The sequence below is a fragment of the Mustela nivalis genome, assembly GCF_964662115.1.
Source record: "Mustela nivalis genome assembly, chromosome: 4".
NCBI classification, from domain to species: domain Eukaryota; kingdom Metazoa; phylum Chordata; class Mammalia; order Carnivora; family Mustelidae; genus Mustela; species Mustela nivalis.
This window is the reverse complement of record NC_139023.1, coordinates 131,590,563-131,617,299: the sequence shown is the minus strand read 5'-3', so window position 1 is coordinate 131,617,299 and position 26,737 is coordinate 131,590,563. Positions and strand designations below refer to the sequence as shown.

The following is a 26,737-nucleotide window of genomic DNA, read 5'->3' as shown; positions in this document are numbered from 1 at the left end:
AATCACTATATTATACAACTGAGACTAATATAACAGTGTATGTTAACTACACTAGCATTAAAATTTTAAAAATTAAAAAATTAAAAAAATAAAAAATAATGAGATTTTTAAGCTTTTTATAAGACAAAATGGGGGAGAGTGCTGCTCCTGAAGCGGGACAGGAAGGGAACAAGAAAGCAATTGACATTTACTGGCAAGACAAAACACTTCTCATAATTGTTCAAATATATAAGTCTATCAAGCATTCATGAATTTGTTAACTTACTAGAGAATGAGAAAAAGCAAGTAAAGTAGAATTGGAAAATGATTCTTAGATCTTTATATTTTTGGTTTATTTTAATATTTCTTTCAGTGCTATTACAGTAGTTGTGACTATTGTAAAGAAAATTGAAAATAGAGAAAACTATTCTAATTTAAACTTAATTACCTGGCTAGATAATCATTATTTAGATTTTGATACATTTCCTTCTAATCTTTTTATGCATATAATTTTTAATAGGATGTGTTTTCAGTTATTTCTGTTCATGACAAGGTATAAAGTTCATACACATAACTTTCAGCAAAAAAAAAATTATTTTTCTCTAAGTGGAAATTCTGTCAAGATTCTGAATGAATGAAAGTTGTTATGATTTTATTTTTATAAGGCAATTTAATTTGGGTCCACAAAATCATGCTTTCTGTTCTATGATCGAAAAACAGATGGTTGGAACAATGAAGTGGTAGGAGAATCATTCTGGACATACTACACACCAGGAAAATATGAATTAGAAAGAGGATGTAATAAACCACATCATTAGTGATATATTTGCCATTCTACTACTAGGTAGAAAACTGTACTGCAAATATAATTGCTATTTGAAATGATTATGTGTTGTTAGTAATTCTAGTGCTATTTGGAAAGATAGCCTTCAAATACGATTATGTATTGACATATCTCACATGCAAGAGAGTAGTATGTATGAGAAAGTGTGAAACTACTTCTTTCTGTTTTTCAAAATGACTGTCCCATACAATGTAACTACATTAAAAATTAAATCACAAACATGATGGTTTCTAAACAGTACCCGCAATGACAAATGCTCAGAGGACTTTTAGATCGATAAATCTTAAATGTCTGTCCCGAGAAGATTTAATTAAAACTCTAAAGCCAGTAAGTCTGTCTTTTCTTCCCATTGTTCCACAGGTCTTCCCCGCTTCCTTTACCCAATCTGATGAAGTTTCACTAGCTTTACTTGTATAATATCTCTTGTTCTCTTTCTCCATTCTCCCAACTATTTCTCTGGTTCTTGTTCTTTACTACTATTGATTTTGACTATTATAATAGTCCCTTCTTTTTCTCTCAGATCTCTGAGGTAACACAGCCAGATTAACCTTACTAATAATCTTATTTTCTTACTCAACTTTTGCAGTGGTTTCCCACTCCAACTGAATACACTTAAAGCTTTTTATGTGTGTGCTTATGTGTGTGTATGTGCATGTGTGTGCACACATGTATATGTAGGTGTTGATGTTGGCACCGGATGAAGGAAATGTACATTAGGCTCTCCATAATCTTACTTTATTTTTCGGCATGACATCTCACTACAATCCTATCCAACCTTCTCATGTTCCTTTCAAACTTGGTCACATCTTGCACTCCATTACCTGTTCAATTCTACTTCTAAGCTTTCACTGGAAATATCTCCTGGGTCTGGAGTTGCCTAACAACTACCATCTTCATCTGCCAAAATTCTACCCAAACTGCAATTCTAGCTCATATGCTCCATCTTCCATTAGACTCTGACCACGTCCCCATCCCCTAATCTGTACTTGATTTTTCCCTCTCTCACATACAACAGCACTTGACATGCCACACCTCACATTTTAACTTGCATTCTAGCTATTTGTGCCATTATCCAATGTGTAACCTGTCAAAGAATAGAGTCCGTAAAGACTGAGACATTCATCTTTGTCACAGCACCTTGAATAACCTCACACATAGTGCATACACAAGGAACTATTTGTCGAGATAATGATTAATAAATGAAGACATGAATGAATAAGTGAATAAATGAATAAAGCCTGATTCATTCTTCATTCAAAGTGGAGCTGCTAAAAAGCAACAACAGTATTGTGCCAACACACTTCCTTGCCTGTTTATAAAAATTCATAAGCAGAAGCATATTTCTAATTCATTCAATGCATTCTCGGTTATCTGTAAATAAATTATCTGCTCTGTCAATTATCCATGGCAGCTTGAGAATTCCTTTATGTAAGAATCAGCCAGATAAGATTAATGAGTGGACAACAAATGGAAGGAAGTCATGGTTGAAAGAGAGGTTATGAAGGTTCAGAGACTTAGCAATCACAAGAGAGTGTTATCCTATCCCAAAACCAATGTGAATTAAGAATCTCTGCCACATGCAGAAAGTAAAAAGACTAAAAAGTAATGATGATTTTTCTGGTAGTTCTGTTATGATGTATGTACAAAAGCCCTACTCTGTCTGTGACCAAATAGATTTCTTTGGTTATACCTACACAGAAAGCAAATAATATTATTGTCTGCCCTTTTGTTTTCCCTGTCCCATCGGTCAATGCATGAAGCTGATAACTTTAAGAATACCTGTATAGAAGTATCTTTAGTTTAATTTTATCAATTTTACAAACAACCCAAAAAGACTGCAAAGCTGACATAAAATGACTGTGACATGTGTGAGAATGTAGAGGAAAATTGTTACATAGTTATCTTCATTCAACATTTATTATCTATTTATTCATCTGTTTGTCACCAAAATTATAAGATAGGATCTGGAAAGATAAATACTACTGGGGGAAATCAGTTCCTTTACCCAGAAGTAAATTGTACTCTGAGCTCACCAACAGAGTAAGGACAGGGCAGCAAAGGGTGTTTAAAAGAGGAAGAATTTTTCCAAATGTCAGAATACATCTTTAGGTCTCTCCTGACTTAGAGGATTTGTACGGTTTGAGGTGATTCTAAGACTACTGACAAAAATCTGCTGTTGTTGGATACACTTGGGGCTGGAACTCTTGGGACTATACTTGCTAGCACATGGGGAAGAAATGTGATGTACTCCAAGAACCCATGGAAACTTTGCAGAAAGTCTTCTAAGAGGATCTACCCTACTATGAGACTAAATCCAGAAGCTATGAGTCCCTGTTGAGAATCCTTAAATCCAATCAGGGTTTAAACTCCTGTTATCAAGAGGATCGAACAATTACCAGCGGTGATGACAGCCATAGGAAAAGAAATTCAGGTGGAAACTTCCCAATCCATTGCAGCTCACACAATTAAAATACCTATAAACTCAAATAAGAACTGGCCTCCCTGCTTCCATTATAGGTGCAGCAAGGTGACCATTATCTTTCTCCACTCTTTTCCATCAGTGTGGTATCTTGTTGGAAGAAGATGTGGCTGATTAGCCACAACTTTGTATCAGCTCCAGGATCAAGTCAGGAGCTGGGGACATTGCTGTCACTGTCTTTGTTGTTGATCATTCCCTACAGCTCTGTGCAGATGGTCTGAGGTTTTAAACAAGTCAGTGATGACAAATTAGGGTGTGAAATTGAACTCAGGAAGTCATGCTATGTACCAAGTTTTTCTGAGTTGAAAATATTCCTTTCAGAAAACAAAACACTTTAAAAAATCACTTGTGTGTGAAGAACTGTCACTCATCTGTAGATGTCAAGAAAATTGTCTGGCAGATTCAGAATGACCAATCTTGTGATTATAAAAATTGTATTAGCCATCCATAGACTATTTTTATTCTTATGTCATAACTGTATTTTTAATTAGAGTTTTCAAGATAGTCTTGAACTCAAGCTGAATGGTAGGTAGCTTATTGCTTCATCTGTGTAAAGAGAATTTTAGAAATATGACTTATAAGGTTTTTTTTTAATTCCAAAAATGTATGCTGATTCCATATCAGTAAGAGTTGGTTGAAACATTTGTTAGTAAGAATAATATTAAATACTGTCCATCTTCTCTGCATATTAAGAGTTACTTCTCCTTTCTACTTGCTTGACTTCCTGTCATGTTCAGATGGGATATAAAATTGGTTCCCCTCAGTTTAGTTCCTCAAATGCAAATTTAAGAGTATGTAAGGATCATACACTTCTCATTTTCATTATAAGTGAATTTTCCCGAAACATAAACAAAACACTGGTACTGAGTAACAAGTTCTGAGAATTGCCAAATCATCTCACCAAGCTATCTCTTTTGATCTCTTCTTCAAACATGTTTAAATAGCATTCCCAGTCCATTTCTGGTCCAGTAATTAATCATCTTTACCCTGACCTTTTTTAAAAGTATTCTCATTTAAATTACTCTTAGCATTGTGCTATACAAAGAAAATTTTGCCCTCCAAAATTAATAAACAAGAATTTAGCTAGGTCATAATACCAGAACTTGCATAGATGAAATAATTAAAAAACAAAGACCAGATCTGTGTAGTATAGGATTTAAGAGCAATGAAACCTCAAGAAATGGAGGGAACATTAGAGGGAAAAAAGATCTAGAGGCTGTTCCTCTAAGGGTATGAGTCTTAGAACAGCTTAAATTTAGATGAGGTATTATGAAGAGAGGAAGGAAATCACAGGTACAAGATCATATTTGAGTAAATTCCCAGAGTGCAATGGACTAAGGAAACAACCATGTCAACATTGATTGAAAAAGTACCATTTAACCTTTATTGATCACTTAATTTAATCTTAACAAATAATCCTATGAACTGTAGACACTGCTATTTTCCTACTTTATTGATTAAGAACTTGAAAACACAAGATTAAGTAATTTGACAGACATAGATAGGCAGAACCATGATTCCAATGCTGATAGTACTTTTAACAACCACACCAGTGTTCACCAACATTCTTCACATCATGACATGTGTAGCACATGATGACATTTCTGAATCAATGAGGCTTAATGGACAGTACATCCAGGACTCTTTATATAGCCACTAGGCCTATAGAAATCAAGATCTTGGCATGGAGGGAACCGATCTATGGCAAAACCCACAGCTAATCAAGGTACTAATTATGCTAACCATGTACTGCATGTACATGTAGCTAATCATACTACTATGCCTCTATGTTAAGAATTAGTAGGAAATATAGCAGGAGAGGTAAGGTAAATACAAATTATGGAAGGCCATACGAAAAGCAGACAAGGTCATTTGGATTCTATTTGATTGATGATAGAGTTCTTGAAGAGTGACAGTATTTTAGAAAAAGATCTGAATAACTATGTTTTGAGAATGATTTGAGAAGAGCAAAGTCTTAAAGACAGCTGATGTACCTATTAACCATCCAAAACTACTAGGAGATGGTAGTAAGGAAGAAAAGAAAGAAGATATGGAAAACTGAGTCTGAAGTATATGGAAGGCTCTACGATAAAGGCAAGCTGAGAATGGGATACTTATTATCTGGCATTTTTGGGAAGAAAAGCTAGTTTAATAGATGGTGAGATGTAGGAAGCATTCAGTGGGATACCCCCATAATGGAGTTAGAGAACTAGCTGAAGTTTCTTTCTATCAGAAAGGCAGGGGTTGGTTTTGAAGATAAGAAGTGTTTTGAAACCACAAGTCTAGGAGGGATGCTGGAAGTTGAAGTACAAAACTCCCAAGACAAGCAGAGAGGAAATGCTGACAAAGAAACAGTAGCAGGAAGGATCCAGTAGAAATCAATCTGAGGGAAAGGAAAAAAAAAAAACAAAAACAGAATTGCAACATTGAAAAAGAAATTTGAGGTCATGTTATTTAATTACTGTTGCATGAGCTCCTTTTACACTATGTCTGTCATATAAATACCCTACTTATATCTGAGTACTTTCAATGGTGGGAAGTTTGCACTGTCTTGGGGTAACTCATTCCATTTTCTGAAAGCTCTGAGGGTGTGTGTGTGTGTGTATGTGTGTGTGTTTCAGGGAAATTTGTTTCCTTTAACTTCTACTCATTGGATCTAGTTGTGGGACAGAAAAGACCAGCTACCATTTCACACAATAGTTTTTCATATATCTAAAGACAGGTATCATATAATTTCCCCTTTCTTGCTTTTTTTTTCCCCCTCCAAAATGTGAAATATAATAGTCACTAGTTCTCTGTATTTGTCTCAAAATTACTGCACTCATGTTTTATTTTTTACTTTTATAATTGACATATTAACTATATTACTTCAAGTGTACAACAATGATTTGCTATCTGTATATATTGTGAAATGATCACAATAAGTCTAGCTAACATCCTAAACTCATACTTTAAAAGGTATCCCTTTGACTTATAATTCTGAATTCATGGAAGAGAGCCATGAATTTAGATCTGTTGAATTCTATATTATTTCCTTGTAATCTCTCACCATGATATCTCACTTACCAAACCATGTCATATTCTCATCTTACCTATCATTTATTACCTTCCCAGGCTCCAGAATCCTAACATCTTTGGTCTGTTTGCCATAACTAATCACTGTTTTATCTCTACAATCTTCTTATATACTCTTCTAATAATACTTTTCTCAACTTTAGGGCTAGTGGTCACAGAAGCCAAAAGGGAAAAGTTTCAAGAAGGAGGGGTTAGCCAACAATAAAAAAAAAAAAAAAAAAAATCAGGAAAAATAAAGAAAAGGTTTTCAGACCTGAATCTTAGAAGGGTTTTGTAGCTTAGGAAAAAACTAATCTCATTAGTGAGGTAGATCTCCCTTTCTTACATCACTGTTCTCTGAGGTGAAAAATGAGAGTCCTACAAACTGAAGTGCAGACACGAAAAATTGAGTTGCTTTTATAAAAACATGCAATACATTGCATTTATTAACTAGCAGCAATTTTTGTTGATTTTATTGATCACATATATACTGGTATTAATACCTCTGGGATAGTACTTACATTGTGTAATATTTTCTCATATATCCTATTTGATCCATTTGAGACTTACAATAGCCATGTAACATTTCAAGGATGAGAAAACCAACTATCCAAAAATTTATCTGAGGCCACCCAATATACAGATCTAAATGTACTCCTGTACCTAGGGTTCCTTGAGACATGTCTGTGACTTGACCGATGTAGGGATTCAAATGTGTCAGTAGCTAACTGCCCTTTATGGAGTCAGAATTCATGACTTTGGCCTTACAAGCATTGGTTCTAACCAACTACCAAAGTAGTCATTAAAAACAATTAGTCCCAATACAGCAAAAGCAGTGGCATAGGTGAACAAAATTAGTAGTAGTACTAGCAGTAGTGACCCATCATTCTATGACAAAATTAACAAATATTTGCCTATAATGTGCCAGGTACTACACTCTTTCATCACCTTTAATCTGCATGACACCCTAAGAGGTTATTTTTAACCTCTTTCACACATGAGTAAACTGAGAACCTCTCCTGTTTACTGGAGCCAAAAGCAAGCATGTGAGTCAGGATTTGGTTTCTTCGTGGGTCTCAAACACCAAATAATTTCATATTTTTAAAATTTCTTCCTGTGACAGTGGGGGAAAAAGGACCACGAAAAGGATATGAATTCATCCATGAGGCATATGACTACACTACACATAGACAACATTTGTCCCATTTCATCCCACTTTCAACATCAACTCTTCACCATTGTTGCAATTTCCCATCTCTCAAACCCATCCTCTCCCCATGATACATTAACCACAAGATAGCTTCACTCGCCTCCAGGCTCAGAGTCTAGACCTTATGACCAAGTATTTTCACACTGTGTTCGCTGATGCATCAGAATCCTTCGAGCCTTTGTCCTTCCCATTTCTGACTTAGTGATCTCAAGACGCCTTGGATTGTGCTACCAGCTGTAGACTTGCTCTCTGAGCGCTAAAAGCCGCTGACTCCTGGCAGTGTTAACAGCGTCCACTGTAAATTTGTGCTGTCTAATCTCACCAGGGACCTCACTGCCTCTCCATGGTTCTAATATTCATGCTTGGATAATTTCCCATCACATTCTCAAAGTGCCTTTTACTAATTACTGACAGCCTCTCTAATACTTTAACCCCACGCCTTCCTGCCTTCGGTGGAGCAGACACATGGTCTCCTGTATCCCACGAGACAGGAAGCCCCTCCCCAGATCCAGCAACTGCAATTCTTCTATCTCCTTCTCTTACACTTTTCCCTCTACATCTTGCTCACAGGAAAAAAAAGTGTCTGTTTACCTCCCATGTATTTTTCCACCTGTCCAAAGACACTTTTCTGCTATAGCTCCATTCCCCATACTTTCTTGATTTCTCAAGAATCTTCATTCAAACATGAAGCATTTTCTCTCTCTCTGTGGCATCTTCAGTTCTGCGTATGAACAAGTCCCCCTTTTCCCTGTTTAAAATAAATGAAATGAAAATTAAAAATAAAAGTGCCTCTAATCTGCTATTCTTTCACTGCTATGTTATTATTTCTCAAAAAGAAAGAGAAATTACATCTGTTCATTCATTTACTTGAGCATTAACTTCTCATCCAATGTTTAATACCTTTCAATATGGTTTCCGCCCACATGGATTCTAATCATTTTTAGCTCAAGAAAGTGAATTCTAACAATGAATGCCACACTCTGCAGCATGAGAATTAGTTTGGAGGTAAGATTAATTTCCAGATTAAGCCATTACAAACATAGATGTATTCATAATTATTGTGCTTTAAGATTATTTAATTGGAGAGGGGTATGGAGAAAAATGCAGGTACAAAAGGAAGGAAATAGATCAGAAAGGTTTGCCAAAAGAAAAAGTGGAAAAATGGGGAGCCTGACTGGCTCAGTCAGTAGAACGTGTAATGGTTAATCTCAGGATTGTGAGTTCAAACCCCACACTGGGCATGGAGTCTACTTAAGACAAAACAAAACAAAACAAAAAATTAGAAAGAGAGAGAGAGAAAGAGAGAGGAAGGAAGGATGGAAGGCAGGCAGGCAGGCAAGGCAAAGCAAAGCAGGGGGAAAAATGGCATGGACTATGGGAAGAAAGAGTTAAGAGCCTCTCTGAAATTATAGGGATGACTGCCTTTGGGTGTTACATACTGTAAATGGGCTTTGTTGCCACTCTACACAGTGTTACAATATTGTTTCAGATTCTTAATATCTGGATGATTGTAATAGTTGTCCAAATGGGATATCTGCCTCCAGATTCTGTTGTCTCCTTCTAGATTCACCTTACACTCTGATGCTATTATCTGATTTTCTTTGCATGTAGCAAAGATGAAGAAAATGTGAATGAATGAATAAATGAATGAAAAAAAATCCCAAAAGTACATAATCACTATGACCCTCACAAGGATTCCTTTTTAATGATAAATTATTAAAAAAAGAAAACTTATGTAAAAAAAAAAAAATTCTACCAGAACCAAGAAGCCTTGACAATGGAGCAGATGGGGAGCAGTGCAGATCATATTATGATACATTAGACCAAACAAAACCAAACAAAAATCTATTTCTCTTAAAACTCAAACATTAAGGGAGGGACTTTAGGTACACACACACACACACACACAATTTCCAGAATTTAATTTGCCTAACACTATTTTGCAGTCTGCTTTTCACAGAAAGCTAGAAGGTATATGGAAGTAGAAGTTTATTCAAGTCATAAGTGGTGAAAGTCTCTTTCACCACTAATACACTGATTAGACTATAAGCAGCCAGTTAAAAGAGCAAAATGCTAATAAAGTTTGTGATTTCAGCTTTTTCTTGTCAGTAGACGATAGACACTGAAGTCAATCACCAATAATTTTATAGAATCACTCAGTTCCCAAGCCTCAATTTCCCATAATGTAAAAATGCATTAAAATTACAAATATATTACAATACAACTTTATTATTAAAATAATTTTCTCTACACAATTACTCTGTTGAAGAAAACAAGTGTATGCTTTTATTACTGTGTTTTCATTTATAATTTGGCAATTTTGGTTAGTGTGAAATATATCAGCATAAGAATTCTTTAATTCTTCTCATAATGGCACCATCACATTATTTTTTATTTCCGGTAGAAATTTCAAGTTGATATTTAGCTCTTAAGCTCATTTAGAACAATCTCAGCATGATTTGAAAAAGACTCTTGGGGTCCAACTCGAGTTGGATAATTTAGAAAAAATACAAAATGCTAAAATCATGTAAAAATAAATCTTGTGAAATGGGAATGAAAACGAATCAAGCTTTTGATTTTCCCTGTGGGAAATAACCTTAATTTTATGAAGAAATGAAATTGCTGGTGGTGCTTCAGGTAACGTTTCAGCAGAAATTTTTTTTAAATGAATCTGTGAGACATAGGAAGTTGGACTACAATCAGTAAACTGCTCAGGTCAGGTTGAACCCAGTAATCAGCAAGGTCTTTGTTTAAATCTGCTTATGAATAAATTACTTTATTCATGTCAGTTAAAAAAAAAATCAGAGCCTCAGAATCATCTTGGCAGCTGTGCAGCATTTGATGTGATCTTTTTTTAGTAATAAATTATCAGATGGCATTAATTGCAACTTTTTCTTTTTCAAATGAGAAATGTCGCCACTCTCCCTGCAGAGTCTTCATGGATCAGCAGGTTTCAATGCCAGGCAGGGAAGGACTTTTGTTTTTATTGTGCACTTCTCTATGTAAGCTTTACTTCAACTTTTGTTACTTGCCAAAGTTGAATTTTATAAACCTTGTTTTATTATCATTGGTAATAGTCATATATTGTCTTTAATTCAGAATTGCTGTTTTTTAAAAAGAATTTTATTTATTTGAAAGAAGAGAGAGGGTGTACTCATACTCCAGGGGAGTGGCAGGGAAAAAGGGACAGAGGAAGAGGAAGAATCACAAAGAGACTCCCCTCTATGGGCGGAGCCAGAGGCGGGGCCGACCTCATGACCCTGAGATCATGACCCTGAAACAAGAGTCAGACACTTAACTAACTCAGCCACCCAGGAGCCCCAGAATCACCATATTTAAGGCAACAGCAAGCAAATGTTTCCTATAAAGAAGCAGGTAGTAAATATGTCAGTCCCTGTGGCCATCTGGTCTTTGCAGCAACTGTTAATTCTGCAGTTACAGTGCAAACACAGTTCTAAACAATACATAAACAAATCTGCGTGGGTGTGTTTCAATACAATTTTAATTACGAACACATGCCACAGTAAGAATTAGGCCACAGTTTGCTGACTCCTGATCTGAAGGAGTATCTTTGTGTAGAGGCAGAGACTTAAGAGATTCAAAGACATAAGAAATATCAACCTCTTACGCTGTGTAATTCATTAGGTTTCAATGGCTCCAAAAATAAATATTGCTACCAAATGAAGTGCTATAGAAACCCAGATTTGTTTTCACTGGTTGCTCTTATAGAAAGCTGTAGTTTGTTCATGAAACGGTTCTTTTACTCAACAAACATCTACTGAACACCTATCTATCATGAGACCAGTACTCTATCGGCAACAATTGTGATTAAAAGTTCACTAAGCCCGGATTCCTAGGACCTATACCTGTGGCAAGAGGAGATATTCCAGACTTTCATACTAGAATTCAAATAGAGTAGAATATGAAAAATAGAATTCAGAAAGTTTTTAGTGTTTCCCCCCCACGCCTTTTATATGTGGTGCTAATGTAACACTACTACTTCCTATATCAGTGGGAGTGGGGGGAAGGGGAGGAGGAGGACTCTGATTTTGAACTTCATCTCGTCACACCCACCCTAAGGACTTTAGAAGTCAGTGCTCCTTTTTGATTTTTTTTATTTTTACTTAAGAAAAAGAGATTCAAAATACTGACGTACTGTGTCATACTTCTTTATTTTGAGGTTAGGGAAGAGCTAAAGGTTGGTTTCAATTCCTGTGTCTTACTTCAGTAACAATTAGAGCATTTCATTTCCCCTGAGGAGACAGCTAAGATAGATAAATATGCTTTAAAAACCCACTCATTAAAACTCAAGCTTCTAGAGAATAGGGCATATAGACCTAAAAGGAAAGAGCACCAATTCAAGCAATCTTTAAGACTGCTGCTACAACTCAACTCAAAAAAGTAATTTTTATAGATTTTTTTTGAAATATGCCATTCATATTTTCTAAAGATATTCAAAAAATATTTCCAATCAAATTTATTAACAACTTCTAACATCTGGGCAAATCACAAGAATTATTGAAGTGCTAAGATTTGTTTTTTGTTTTTTGTTTTAAAGATTTTATTTATTTATTTGACAGACAGAGATCACAAGTAGACAGAGAGAGAGAGAGAGGAGAAAGGCTCTCCGCTGAGCAGAGAGCCCGATGTGGGACTAGATCCCAGGACCCTGGGATCATGACCTGAGCCGAAGGCAGAGGCTTTAACCCACTGAGCCACCCAGGCGCCCCAAAGTGCTAAGATTTGAATTCATGATCTTGAGACATGAAAAGCTTATCTCCTCTAATGAGGAAAGCAAATTCTTAAAATTTGTAGATCAGAATAATTAAGGTTTCACAGACTGTGAATCTATGACATCTTAATTCATAGTAATTCAGTAAAGTAGTTGAACTCTGAATTCCTTGGAAGATGTAACAATTAAAATTTTAAAACAATAGAATTTACTATACTGAAACAATTTTATGTAGTTTTTTTTCTGTAACTTTAAACAATGATGATTATTGACAATTTAGGCAATTCATTGTGACCAAGTATGTGTGTGTCTTCCTAGGAAAATACAGTATTTTCAACCTGAAATTTTCGATATTTACTTTATTCTTTGGTAACATGTTAAAATTTTTCATAATTCTTCCACATTGGTAGGATACCATAGGTACTAAATTATATACCATGCTTCTATAAAACTGTCATCACACTAAAACAATAAAGTTATCAGATTCAAACATTCCTTACAATGCCTATAAATCACAACTTTTATATATGAAATCAAGCTTATGCTTAGAGACACTGACCTAGGAAACAGATTAAGCTGGGGAGATGGATCAATAGTTGTGCTATTAAAATCACATTAGTATAGAAACAAAATGATAAAACATTTTTGAGATACTAAGTATCCAATGGCTAATCACATGAACGTAAGTAGCAAGTGATTGAGCCTCCATTGGGTTCTGGATCATGCTTTCTAATTCTTAGGTTGCAATTTCTAATGCCCTCTGGTATGAGCCAGGGAGGAAATCCACAGGTGAGAAACGTCCTCTGGGAGATCTCATCCTGACTGCTGTGTCCTTCCCCAGGATCTGTCACTGCGAAGGGGATGAAGAGAGCCCCCTCATCACACCCTGCCGCTGCACGGGCACCCTACGCTTTGTCCACCAGTCCTGCCTCCACCAGTGGATCAAGAGCTCAGACACGCGCTGCTGTGAGCTCTGCAAGTATGACTTCATAATGGAGACTAAGCTCAAACCCCTCCGGAAGGTATGGTATGTGCAGGAAATGGTTTGAAAGGGAGCACTGGCAACTGCAGGCATGTTTTAAAAATCCATTTCTTTCCCCAGTAGAATTTGGTAACATGCTAATATCCATGAAGAGTACATGCCTTGTGCTGGCCTCAATATGTGAAACAGCCAAATGTTTGCAAATAATCCTTTGTCTCTGTTTTATGTTCTAGGGCCTCTGATTTTTAGGTCATTCTTCAAAATCAAAAAAAGAACACGCATGTGTTTGTGAGTGTATGTGTATGTTGTTTGTGTTTGCATCATTTTGCATATATATATATATATATATATATATATGCACACATATGAAATAAATATACTTGTATTTTGATGTAATTGAATTGATGGAACTGTGAGAACATTGTATTTACTGCGGTCGATTCCCTGGGAGGTTAGGATAATAGATTACGGTAAATAATATCAACTGATCTAATTTCCTGAAAATCAAGCTTTAGGTAATAGAAAAGAATGTTTTCTTCCAAAAGGTGTGAACTCTTTTTTGCATTTGCCTTTATTTGGGAATTTGGTGTGATAGTTCATGTATAATTAGAGTAGATAGAAAAAGTATTATTTTCCATATTGTGCATCAAGCTGGAAGAGAAAGGTAAGCTTTTTTTTTATCTACAAACTTGATCTTCAAATTCCTCACTTTTATTTTGCTAAAGAATGAAGGTTAGAATATGGGTCAAATATAGGTAGCATCACACTCAAAGCGAGCAAAGGATAATTTGTGAAAGATACAAATGAAGACAATGAACTTTATGTAATTCATGCTCTATAGCGGGGGCCCTGGATTTTAGGATGTAACTTATCTTCTTACCTTTTTAACTTTATCTTTTTAGGTAAAAAGATAAGTTACATCCTCACATATATATGGATGCCTCAATTTCTAAAGGAGAGTATGGATACTGCAATTTAAATAATGATTCTACCTAGAGCTGCTTTTTCATTTAAATTAAATGCAAAGCAAAAGTGGATGGAAAGAACATTGCTTAGAAATAAACACAATGAGGGGTGTCTGGGTGGCTCAGTTAGTTAAGTGGCTGCCTTCAGCTCAGGTCACAATTCCAGGGTCCTAGGATCGAGCCCCGCTCAGGCCCCTGCTCAGCAGAGAGCTGTTTCTCTCTCTCCCTCTGCCTGCCGCTCTGCTTACTGTGCTCTCTCTCTCTATCTCTCTGTCAAATGAATAAATAAAATCTTTAAAAGAAAGAAAAGAAATAAACACAATGAGCCCCAGAATGAGCAGAGATGTAAAGCAAACAAGAATATTCCAATAGGAATGCGATGGGTTGTTGCCATTGCAATTCTTCATTAATTCTGAAAATCATGGGGAGGGAGAAAAGCATTCCTTGCTTTTGCACAGCCTTGATTTTAAAAGTCTGCAAATGATTTATAGATGTCAGAACTGATGTACAGAATGCCTTTGGCTGGCTATGCACTGTCTTTTCTTAATATATGGGGTAACTTGAGTGACAAAAGGTGACGCTCTGTTCCTCGAGGTCCCAGAGCAATCAATGCCAGAAATAGAATGGACCCTTACTCTCTGCCCTTTGCTTCATCCATTGAACAGATACTGTGTGATGTCTGGAGTAGCTAAATAATACATTGTGCTCTGTGATTCTGTAAATTTCTCTTCGTGGCCCTCAGGGACCTGCAAATCATTTCAGAGTATCTGTATATTTCACCATGTTTTTATTTTTCCAACTTCTATCTATATAAAATGTTCATTTCAACTTTGTCAAATGTAATATTTCAATTCGAAAGCAACAATTTAGGATAATAAAATATTCAGATTTTTCTCTTCTTCATACTATCTATCCCTCCCCCATTTTTGTATAATAAACAATACATGATGCTGTGTGGAACTTGAAAATTCGTATTCTACCTTCAGATTTTGTGGAATCATCCTTTATGTACAACTTTGATCCTTTCTTGGTAGTCCATTCCCAATCATTTACAACCCTACCACAAAATCCATTTTTTCTCAAATAGGTTAGTTGAGAACCAGAGAAAGGCAGTGAATACATCCATCTTTTTTAATATTCTTAATAATGAATATGTGTGGCAATCTAGTGGGCACCTACTGGCTATCAATTAATGATATACCTTTTCTTTTTAAAAAACGTGTCCTTTGTCATAAGTATTGATGAAGGACAACATCTCAACATCCATCATTTTTAATAGCATTTTTATATCTACAGAGGATGTTGGAATCTAATCCAGAGGTTGCTTCCTGATAGCCCACAGATGTGTTTCATTTGACCCACAGGGCTTAACATTTGAAACAGATACCAACATCTAGATGTGTGGGTATTTCATGTAAAATTCCACATATTTGTGTGCTTAAAAAATCACAGAACCTGGCTCTCCTGGAACCACATCCCCATAGGACAACATCTATGGGGTAGCGAAGTGGAGATGAGTGAGGCTAGTGCCTTTAAAAGGCTGTTTGCTTTCAAGGGCTCCACATTTCCTAGCCCTCCCTCCGTGTCTGATCCCAAGACCTTGTGCCATTTCCACTCATCTGTCGCTCTAGACTAAGACTCTGAATTTTCAGCTCCTGGTCTAACATGTGAGTCCTACACGTGAGAAACATGCATTCTGTCCCTGCCTTTATGATCTATGGATTTTAAAAACCTAAAAAAAGTGTTCCAAACTTTTACTTTCTCCTTGAAAATGGTGAGGCATTGGCATAATACTATGTAAATGGCAGTAATTAAAATGACTTCAGATTCTGAGATGACATAAACTCTATAGATATGAGGCAGTTGTAAACTGTTCTAGATGGTTTATTTTGATGGCACTAAGATTCATCAACAGTTTTCTTTTGATAGATTTGAATTACAAATGACAGGTATAACATTGCTTAGAATATACACAAAGTATATTCCATTAATTGCTCTCAACTCAGTAATTCCATTACAGTTTATAACATTCTAAAGACCAACTACATGAAACAGTTAATTTAGCTAATGATTCTGAATGTCTACCATTCTCCAATACAGGCAGGAGATTCTGTTTAGATGAAATAGCTTCTTAAGGTGGAAAGGTGCAAATCGTAGTCTGACGAATCTTGGGGCTTAATAATCCCTAAAGAGATCAGTAAAACCTTACTTCACTAATTGCCACTATTATTACACCAAAATCTTTAATTAGTAGATTCATCAAGGTATCCTAATGTCTCCAGAAGAAAAATCTTTAAAATCTAAATGAAACAAAGGACTTCTTTGAAAAAAAAAGCAGTTTTCATCATCTTAAAGTTAGCAGCTCACCTACTTTTATAACACTCAGTAAAAGCCCCACGAATAACCCAGGATCAGAAATAATTCCAAGGGCCCAGGAAAGACAAAAAGATAAAAATACACAAAACAGTACAGTTCAGAAATGCATGCAATATCAGTTAGGAAGCATAAAATCTTCCCCTGTTCCAAAGCTGAAGAATTGCATTTGATTGCATCAGATTTGAGTCTGAATAGGAGAGACCAGTGGCTGGATATGAAGCTAAGCTTGTGAGGTCAGCAAATGGTACCGACAACTTTATGTTCCCCCTAAATTATTTCTTTATACAGTTTCTCATATGCAAACCACTTGACAAATACATAATACAAAATATTCACCTCTATGCATCCTTTTGCTCCTTGTCTCATTTTTAAATGAGACAGTGAATCAATTACCTTGGCTTTAGTAATGATTAGATCAAACCACAAGCACTTGTCATTTTTGTAGATCAAAACAGTTGAATATTGGAAACTTCATAACATTTAAGTTCTGGGTGAATTTATTATGCCAAGTAAAAAAGAGTAATTATTTTTGGTATTTCTACACTTGCACCATAATGAATTGCAAAGTTTCAGTTGAAATATCTACTTTTTAAAAAATAAGAACTATAATTGACAAATGCTATGTTAATTCCTTCCTTTCCCCTTAATTTGACATAATATTTATCTTTCAAAAGAGCCAGTGCAAGTTACCATAGCAGACCAATAGCCCATAGGTTATTATTGATTCTGCACTAACCTGGAGGTCTTGCAGGTCATAGTCTTAAAATTAGATAGGATGGAGAATGAGGTCAGACTCCTAGCTAGGATCTTCTGAGTACGCCATCTGAATAATGCTACCTCATCATATGTAAGAAAATTTAAAATGCTGCATTTACTTACCATTCTGGAGAATTTGCAATTTTACTAATACAACTGCTCCGTACTGAATTTCAACTCTGTGCCAGATATTTAGAATATATCAGTTAACTATTATCTTCATTACAACCCCATTTCATGTAGGCACGTGGAACCTATTTTACATGAGAAAAAGGAGACACAGGATCAACCTTACTTACTATCACACACCCCAGAGCTCCCTGATTCTAAAGCTTATGCCCATGTATGGTGTCGTGCTGCCTTAAGTGGCTGACAGTCTCTCTCTTTAAGCACCAAAACCTCAGTTTTTATCCAGACCGTTTCCAATGGAAATCTTCCAAAAGAAATCTTTCTGAAATAATTTTTTTTTCTAAAATCTTTCTTTTTAAACATGGATATTTTACCCAATGTATTTTCTTAGTACTTAGTTACACCACTATGGATACATCACTTATTTTATAGGTTGAAAAACCTTAACTGGCTCCAAAGCATTGAAAGCTGTTTATCTTTAACTTTAAAAATAAACTGTCAGTTATTTTACCAGCAAAAATGGGTTTAATCAGGAATAGCAGATAATTGCAGTTTGGGTCAAGCAATCTACAGCAAAATCATAGAAGTCCAGAGAACAAAGGAGAGGGAGGGATTCTCTTTTATAGATGAAAAGGGGAAGTCCAGAGGGTTATAATAAAGAAAAGAGTCCACTGGAGTAAACTTGGAGTTCAAAGTATAGTGGCTTTTCTTTGGTGGACTTGTGACTGTCTCATTGGCTGAGCTCCTGCAGGTAGGTGGGGGAGGGGAGAGAAAGAAGAAAAACCTTTTCTTGGTCCTGCTGAAATATAAAGAGCTACAGTAGCATCACTTGCAAGGTTCTTTATTTCTGTTGGGATCTGTAGTTGATGACTATAGTACAGCGTGTGAGAGCTACCCTCTTCTGATCTCCTGACTTCATTTCAAACAAGATTTTCTTTTATTACTTTTCACATCTTGATTCTGCATCTGCCAACCTGGCATGTTTGGAAAGCCCTTTATAGGGGCAGAAAAGTTTTCCTTTCTTCCGTTTTAGGTCCTTCATCTGGTCTGATAATTAAATCAGTATAAGATAGATTAACAGTAGAAAAACAAACAAAACTTTGATAACATCTCTACGTGGGAGAGACCAGGAAAACCAAGTAACTCACTGAAATGGCCAAAGCCATCACCCTAGATACCATCTTCAGCTGAAGACAAAAGAAGACCTTAGGGAAAGGAGACCAGCTCTGGGAGGTTACCAGGAAAACCAGTATGCAAGAGTAAGTTTAAGTAGATTGCAGTTGTTGTCATCTGAACTGATAAGAGTTCTAGAATCACCTCTTCCAGGTACAGCAAGGGAGACACGCTTAAAAATGGAGATTTCCTTATAAGCATAAATGTCTCTTACAAAACAGTAACTTTCATTGGACTTTTAAAGCTTTTCCATGTCTGCTGTTTTTAAAATAACCAGGTTAAAATAATCAATGTGCCAAAGAGGCATATTTTGAGAAGTCAGAGTCCACTTTCTTGTACCCTTAATCTGTTTTTGTTGTCTTTATTCTCCCTGCTCTCAGAATCTGCTGCCAGGTCTCTGGTCCTTCAGGAGCCCTTATTCAACATTTCACATAGCTATTGCTTTTCTGCTTTAAACAATAAGGGCAAAAATCAAGAGTTACAAAATTGGGTTTATAAAAGGCCCAGGTCTAGATGAAGTTCTGCAACGTTCTCTTTTGATCATTGGCAAGAGTTTTAGTGAGTACAAATATTTTGGCATCGTTCCAGAATTCCTGGGCCTCTCTTTGGCATCCTTTTTAATTCTCAGTTTTACTTGGAATAACATGATTAAAAAAAAAAAAAAGGCTCTCAGCAAATATGGTTTAGATGTCTCCAGGATGTTTTACTCGAATCAGAGCCCAGTTCTGGGGGGTGCAGATTTGCTGTTTCATTTCTTCAGAAATACATATGCTTGGAGGCAATGGAAATCTCTGCCCTAGTATGAGTCTTGATAACGTTTCCTTTATACTTGCACAAAAATATCCGCACTCGTCATTTGGCTCACCCTGTTGGCTCTGTCATCTTCTCCTCCATGATAACATGAGCCCCAAGTGCAGTTGAAGTAATTAAGAACACTCTGAGAAAATGGTTTTGTTTTCAAAATCACACTGTCCTAATGAACCACGTAAGCTTTTCACAACAAATTTCTCTCTCCCGGGGTGGCGCAGTCTGCAGCCAACACTTCCCTGACTTCTCAGGGCTTCTTTCAGGGAGAAGGCGGAGTGCGAAGGGCTCCTCCGCGGATAGCTGCGGGAAGGGAAAAGATAAGTACACCACAAAGCAACAAAGATTGTAAAGTTTTTTTCCCGGCGAGATAAACACAACACCAGACAAAGTGGGTGTAAGGCAAGATTTATTAAAGACACTCTCCGGCGAAGTTTCAGGGCTCAGGAGGAGGCGAGCCAGGAAAGTTGCGCGGGAGGAGGTGGGCACCCTCGGGCGAGGTTCCGCCACTCTGGAAAGCAGAGTGGTGGAAGTCGGGCCCAAGGCAGGGAGGAGGGGGCTTTTAAGGGGTCTTGGGGAAAGCTCAGGGGTCTTTTGGCAAGTTTCCCTTATTTGGATATCCCGCCTGCTCATCGGGATCCCATTGGTCCACAGGAGCCCGGGGCGGGGGTCTCAGATTCCTGCTTGGGCCTTTGTTCTCCCGACCGAGCTCAGGTCTTCTGGCGGGAGCTTTAGCCATCTTTAGTAGCCCTTCCTGCCAGCCCAACGGAGATCATTAAAACAAAAGCATTTCAAGTCAACTGGAGCATTATCTTTTCTACTAAAATCTTTTTATTTTGTTTTGGGTTGTTTTGTTTATATTTGTTTTCTTGGGGTAACACGCTCGTGCCTGTGGGACATCCGGCCCGATGGACGCTGTGGCGCACGTGGTGGGAGAATCCATTATAGGCAGAACAGAGGAGATAAAAGCAGACTGAATCCACCACAGGGGAGCTGCGGGCGGGACAGCAGAGGAGACACTGTCCGCCGGAGGTGGAGGTGGGGGTGAGGGCCGCAGTTACAGGGCCAAGTGAGGGAGTGTGGGGACGCAGGACATTTTCTCTTTTCGTCATCTCAGGAGCTGCGTCTGGTTGTCACTGGTCAGTTAGGGTCTCTGGCTGTTTCACGGTGGGTTGCTTCATGAGCCTGTTTGCGTCAGCTCAGTCATCACTGTGGGCCCTCCTGCCTTGCTCAAGTTTCTATTGCTCAAGCCTGTTGCCTAAAAACAGTATCTACCATGTCCTCAGAACGGCAATTGATATTTTAATTAAAATTAGTATTAAATGTGAGTAGAGAGTAATGCCAGCATGTCTAACATGAAATGGTTATGAGATGAAAAATACAAGTGTCTCGGGCTTTTTCTAATAAATACTTATGATGAAGTCCCAGAACCTTAAGTCAGGTTCGGTGTGGTGAGGAGGTTCGGAGCCGACGACTAAAGAAAGAATTCTTAAGATGTCATTGGTGCAAAATGGTGGTTTATTAAAGCACGGGGACAGAACCCGTGGGCAGGAAGAGCTGCTGCCCTGGGTTGTGAAGGTGGGCATGTTATATACCCCACGGTTGGGGGGAGGTGGTGAAGGAATGGGGGATTTCGACAGAGTTCTCACATGCTAGGGAGGGCCTACAAGGTGCCCGGGGGGGGGGGGGGGGGGAGTCTTTGACATTATGGCTTGATTAATGTCGTCCCTAGGTCAAGCACTAACATCAAGATAATGGGGGATTCTTGGTGGGGCATTATGATCTGGCTATCATTTACCCCAGTCTCCTCCAGTTTTATGGTGGGAGGGGGACATTAGGGCTTCAGGAACCAAGAGTTATTTGCCTCTGGAAATTTGTGCTATTGATAAGGTAACCTCCCTGTTTAGGTCTCTAGGACATCTTGTAGGGCGAGGGAGATTCCTGTTCTGCAGGATTGCGATCCCTGCAAGTTAACTACTTATTGTTTTATGGCAGTCAGGGGTGCCTGAGGAATGCTACACATATGGAGGGGAGCGGGTGAAGAGGGGGTGCAAGGCGCCAGCTTTTGCTTTGTCCTCAGCCAGCCTCCTGCTCCCTCATCACTTAGGGTTTATCATATGGCCTCATCCTTTTGTCTTTTGAGAGAATACTAGGAGTTGATTAGCCTTTAAAATTTCAAAAACAAGAAGACTGTAGCCAGCTGGGATCCATACTGTAGAATAGTCTGTTCAAAATGGAAATACTCTTCTCTAGGCAGCAGAAGAGCTTCTTTCTTTGTGAAGTTTCCATCCATGAACACAGTCCTCCCTCAAGGCAGATGTGAACTCCAACCAGTGGCAAACTGTGTTCTGAGTGTTCTGAGGAAGTTCCAGTCATGTCCAGGTCACTCATTCACTGTACTCACTGTACTATCTGCTATGGGCCAGTTGTGTTCAGTAGTGAGCCAGATAGAAAAAACCCAGCTCCCAGACAGCATCCACTGCAGGAGGGATGGGGAAAGTTGAATTACTTACCATAGTGTGTCATAAATTTGAAAGGCATGGTAATCAGTGGATGGCTGTGTGGGGATCGAGAATTTTCTGTAACTCTAGAGGGAATGGTAAAGGTAATTCAAAGAGAGCATGCCATCCTATGTTTGGTCTTTACTTGTGAGACTGTCCATATAAAAGGATTTCTTTTTGTACAGTAACTACAAGTAGATAGCAGAATGACTTTCCTCTTGTTATCCATGATTCGTATAACCTAGGCAAATCAAGAAGATATTACTTAGCAACTGGATATCCAGCACATCAGGTAAAGAGAATTGGGAATATAGAACAGGATTTGTCAGAGGGCATCACAGAAGAGATTTTACCAATTCCTGAATAATCACTGTTGGCTGGAGCATTTCTCCTCAGCACTTCCTTATTAGTAGATCCAATTATATATTACTTCAGTTCTGTTTCTCTCTTTGAAAATTATTGCTTGAAGAATATAACCTCACTTTGCTTGGTAAGAATGTCACCTTGTGTTACTATTCTAGGTATGAAAAGAAACACTTAATTTTCATTAGATTTGCTATTGAAGTCTTTAACAGGATACAATTCCATCCTTGCAAAAATACATTTTTATTTTGACAAGGACAGGGACATAGGAGATGGAACTTCTTTTATATACTTTGTATTTTGATATATGAAACATAACTATGGTTGAAAGGAGTGTATCACACAGACCTGTACCCCTGAGGCAAATAATACATTATATGTTAATAAAAATAATTTATATAAATAAAAAAAGATATTTCCAAAAGCTCAACCAAAAAAAAAAAAAAAAAAAAGGAGGAGGGAATCAGTATTACAATGATCCATATGGAAAGCATAAAAGCTTCCAGTTAAACCGTGCAGAAGCATACACACACACACACACACACACACACACACACAGTTACAAATAAAGATTTCCCCAAAGCATCATCTTATGACTGAGTGTTTTTTAATGAGAAAGAAGTTATATTTGTGTTTCATTTTAGGTTTTCTTAAGATGCCATAACAATTGAGTTTTAAATTACTGCCATATTTAAATTTTCCTCCAATTTAAGATTGTTCTCTCTCAGCTGGGATTATTTCTTTTTTTTTTTTTTAAGATTATTTATTTATTTATTTGACAGAGAGAAATCACAAGTAGACAGAGAAGCAGGCAGAGAGAGAGAGAGAAGGAAGCAGGCTCCCTGCTGAGCAGGACTCAGAGATCATGACCTGAGCCGAAGGCAGCGGCTTAACCCACTGAGCCACCCAGGCGCCCCAGCTGGGATTATTTCTTAATTCATTTATCCAGTTCCTCAAATCTTGACATAAAATCTAAGAAAAATTTTCTCCTAAACTTTTGGTTTAATTTTTTGAATTAAGGAACAAAGAAATCAACACTGTTTTTCCAAAGCAAATATTTTAAACCAAATCAAGTTGCTTTCTTTCTCGCTGACAAGGAGGAGGAAAATGAGGAAGACCTTGATTGACATCTATCTGGAATGATGGTGTCTGGCCCTGTTGTCCAAGCCTCAACATGCTTGTGTGATATTATCCACATTTTAATAAGATAGGTGTCTGAAAGATTTCACTCCATAGAGACCTAATCTCTCAGGAGCCAGCTCCCTTCCAATTTTCTATCTTTCTCTACCATCCAGTAGCTCCTCTTCTTTTGTTTCCCACATTGTTATGCTACCCACTGCCTCAGCATACTGTGCTCTTTATTATCTTGCATAGGAATGTTTCGCCCTGAATTAGGCAAATTTACCCCCTAAGCCACTCTCTCTTGCTGTCTCTCTCTCTCAAATAAATCAATAAAATCTTTTTTTTTTTTTAAAGATTTTATTTATTTATTTGACAGAGAGAAATCACAAGTACACTGAGAGGCAGGCAGAGAGAGAGAGAGAGAGAGAGAAGGAAGCAGGCTCCCTGCTGAGCAGAGAGCCCGATGCGGGACTCGATCCCAGGACCCTGAGATCATGACCTGAGCCGAAGGCAGCGGCTTAACCCACTGAGCCACCCAGGCGCCCCTAAATCAATAAAATCTTAAAAAAAAGAGAGAAAGAAAGAAAGAAAGAATTAATTAATTAATTAATTAATTCCCGGGGAGACCAGACACACAACAGTTGAGTGATGCAGGTAGGAAAGTTTATTCAAATGAGAGTATTCTTTGGAGATATGAGGGTGAGTGAGCTCAAGGGAGAGCTGCACTCAGGTTTGGGTCTCTGTCTTTTATTGACATGTTTAAGGAGGGAGTGGAATATTTATAAACCTGGGAGGAGAACTTTAGGGAGCAGGGTTTCGTGCCTTTTCTCCCTTACTTGCTGAGCCTCCTGCTTTGTCTTGTGCCTCTCCCATTTGATCCAGCTTCCTCCTGCTGGCTTCGTTTTTTGGAATGCTCCCAGGACAGTTCTTTAACTTTCCCCACAGCAGACCATGGTTCCCCTTTGGCCAGCCTCCAGGCCAACTGCCTACTCAAACAGTTTCCCAGCTCAGAATGCCCAGTAAACAGAAGTCCAAGGTCCGAGTCCTAAAAGAAGGAACATATGTGCTTTCTTCATCTTGCCTGTTACCCTTTAAAGCAGATCATGGTGAGAAAAACAAGATATACTATATATTTTAAAAAGAAAACCATTAAAAAGCATGACTAAAGGAAGACGTGGAGTGAAGAGAGGGAAAAGGAAGAGAAAGAGGAGGAAAGAAGCAGAGAGAGGCGAGGAGAGTTTACGGATGGCTGAGGAGGAGGAGGGGTGCCAAAAAGTGAGTAGAAGCGAGATGTCAGGGCCAGACCACACTTCATTTTTTTCTTACGAGTTGCAAGCAGGTGGTTAAAGGCTAAAGTAAATTAGATTCGAGCAGTTCTTGACAACAAAGCTGTTCTGCAGCCCCAAGACACACTTGGAAGATTTCTGACCCTAAGAAAAGAGGCAGGCGGGCTGGGCTGTAAGCCATTTTCTCCTTGGCACAGTAAAAAAAAAAACAGGTTGATTGAAGGCCCAAGCAAATTAGCATAGTTGAGTCTAAGAAAGATAATTATATTTTCTTGAAAGCTAGTGTTTCTGTAAATGCAAAGCTAGTTTAATACAGCAGTTGAAATTTGAACGGAGTATTTTTATCAATAAAAGACACTAACGAATTTTTGAGCCAGAGCTTTTCAGCATCTGGGTAGTGACTTATCTCTTAAGACACTGATAATCTCCTACTGGGCTCTTTTTATATAAGACCATCCCAACAGCCAGCTGTGTCTGAGGGACCACACGCAGAGGTTCCAGCAATGCTCAGTTAGGATTCACAACTCCTAACTTCATTCAGTCAGTTACCAGGTGTTTCCTGAGTGCCAGTCACTGTCCCTGGTGCTGAGATTACAGTGATGAACAAGGGAAATTTTGGGGTCTTAGGGAAGCTATAATCTTGTGGGGTAGAGATGAAGGCAGGAAGTTTGAAAACAAGTTAGTTGTAATATTTTAAAAGAGACTTAAAAATAGTACAGGAGATAATTATTTCTAGGTGGAAAAAAGTCTGCATTTCTCAACTACCTCATTGTTCCATCAGGGAAACAATCCAAAAAAGAAATTAAGATGAAAAAGTTGCCACACGAATGCCAGGAACCAGAGTTAGGAAGGCACACACAGATAACCCCGTCCACATTGGCTGAGAAAAATTACCAAGTGTCTGTGGAAAGCTGCTCATTCCCACAGATAATTTACTTTGTATCAGGAAACAGTTTATATAAATGAATGAAGCAGTCTGATTTTATGATGATAAATGACAAATACTTCAGTCCTGGAGATATGATGAGGTGTCGTGAAAACTATGGCATTTTTGAATAGATGTGCCTTTTCTAAACAGAGTCATAACCATTCATCTCTCATGGCCTGTTGCCAAATCAACTGCTTTGTCAGATGAAGCCCAAATTCTAGATTTAATGTATCTCTTCTGATTTTTAAAAATAACAGTAACTACTTCAAACTTGAAAACCATCCAGGCAAAGCAAAACAGATCTGAAGGCTAGAATCAGCCCACAAACCAAGAGTTCATGATCTCTGCCGGATAGAAGTGAGGGTCTGGAAAGCTGGAGTCACACCCACAGTGAAGTTGCTCTGTGGCTTTCGGTGAGTCTTGTGTCCTGAAATGGGATCTATCGGAAAAATGGAAAGTAGAGGATGGCAATAACACCCTCTTTGCCAAGTTTTCAGGATTCTACGGGGGAATAAAATCATGTATGTGAAAGTACTTTGTAAGCAGTGAATTCCTACAAAGTGTTTTTTTTTCCTTTGGCAGCTCTCTGTTATTAGCAAGTTCACTTTTCCAGTCTTCCTCAATCAGTATTTAGGATTGAATTTACTTTAAGGCCAATAAGAGAGTAACAAGCACATTTTCAATGAACTATTTATCCTGCGCTGAATTAGTTCAGGGGTACATGCATTGATTAATTGGTAGCCCAGTAATTTCTAATGTATAGTCATCCAGATAAGAGTTATGCTGGTTTAAGTTTGCAAGTTTAGGGGCATCTGAGTGGCTCAGTTGGTTGGCCGTCTGCCTTTGGTTTAGGTCATGATCCAGGAGTCCCGAGATACACTCCTGCATCATGCTCCCTGCTCAGCAGAGTCTGCTTCTCTGCCCTTCACCCGGCTTGTGCTCTCTCTCTCTCTCTCACTGTCTCTCAAATGAATAAATAAATCTAAAAAAACAAAAACAAACAAAAAAAAGTTTGCCAGTTTATAGGGAATGTGCTGAGCAAATTAATAAAATA

The 26,737-nt window shown here is 37.8% G+C and overlaps 1 protein-coding gene and 1 long non-coding RNA gene across 6 annotated transcripts in view; one reads left to right on the top strand and one right to left on the bottom strand.

The window, feature by feature from the left end:
- Positions 1–26,737, top strand: part of MARCHF1 (membrane associated ring-CH-type finger 1) — a 315,570-nt gene that overhangs the window by 241,231 nt on the left and 47,602 nt on the right. For all 3 annotated transcript variants that reach the window (XM_082728232.1, XM_082728233.1, XM_082728234.1), the window contains one exon: positions 13,140–13,320. In XM_082728232.1, the coding sequence (XP_082584358.1) occupies positions 13,140–13,320 (181 nt within the window). The remainder of the gene's footprint in view (positions 1–13,139; positions 13,321–26,737) is intronic.
- Positions 1–26,737, bottom strand: part of LOC309863434 — a 40,845-nt gene that overhangs the window by 5,579 nt on the left and 8,529 nt on the right. Inside the window, exons 2-3 of one of the 3 annotated variants that reach the window (XR_014311038.1) lie at positions 17,501–17,631; positions 8,158–8,314 (exon numbers count right to left, since the gene is read on the bottom strand). This is a non-coding gene — a long non-coding RNA (uncharacterized lncRNA). Of the gene's footprint in view, positions 1–8,157; positions 8,315–17,500; positions 17,950–26,737 lie in introns of those variants that run through there. The other 2 variants (XR_014311039.1, XR_014311040.1) reach the window with 2 other exon arrangements.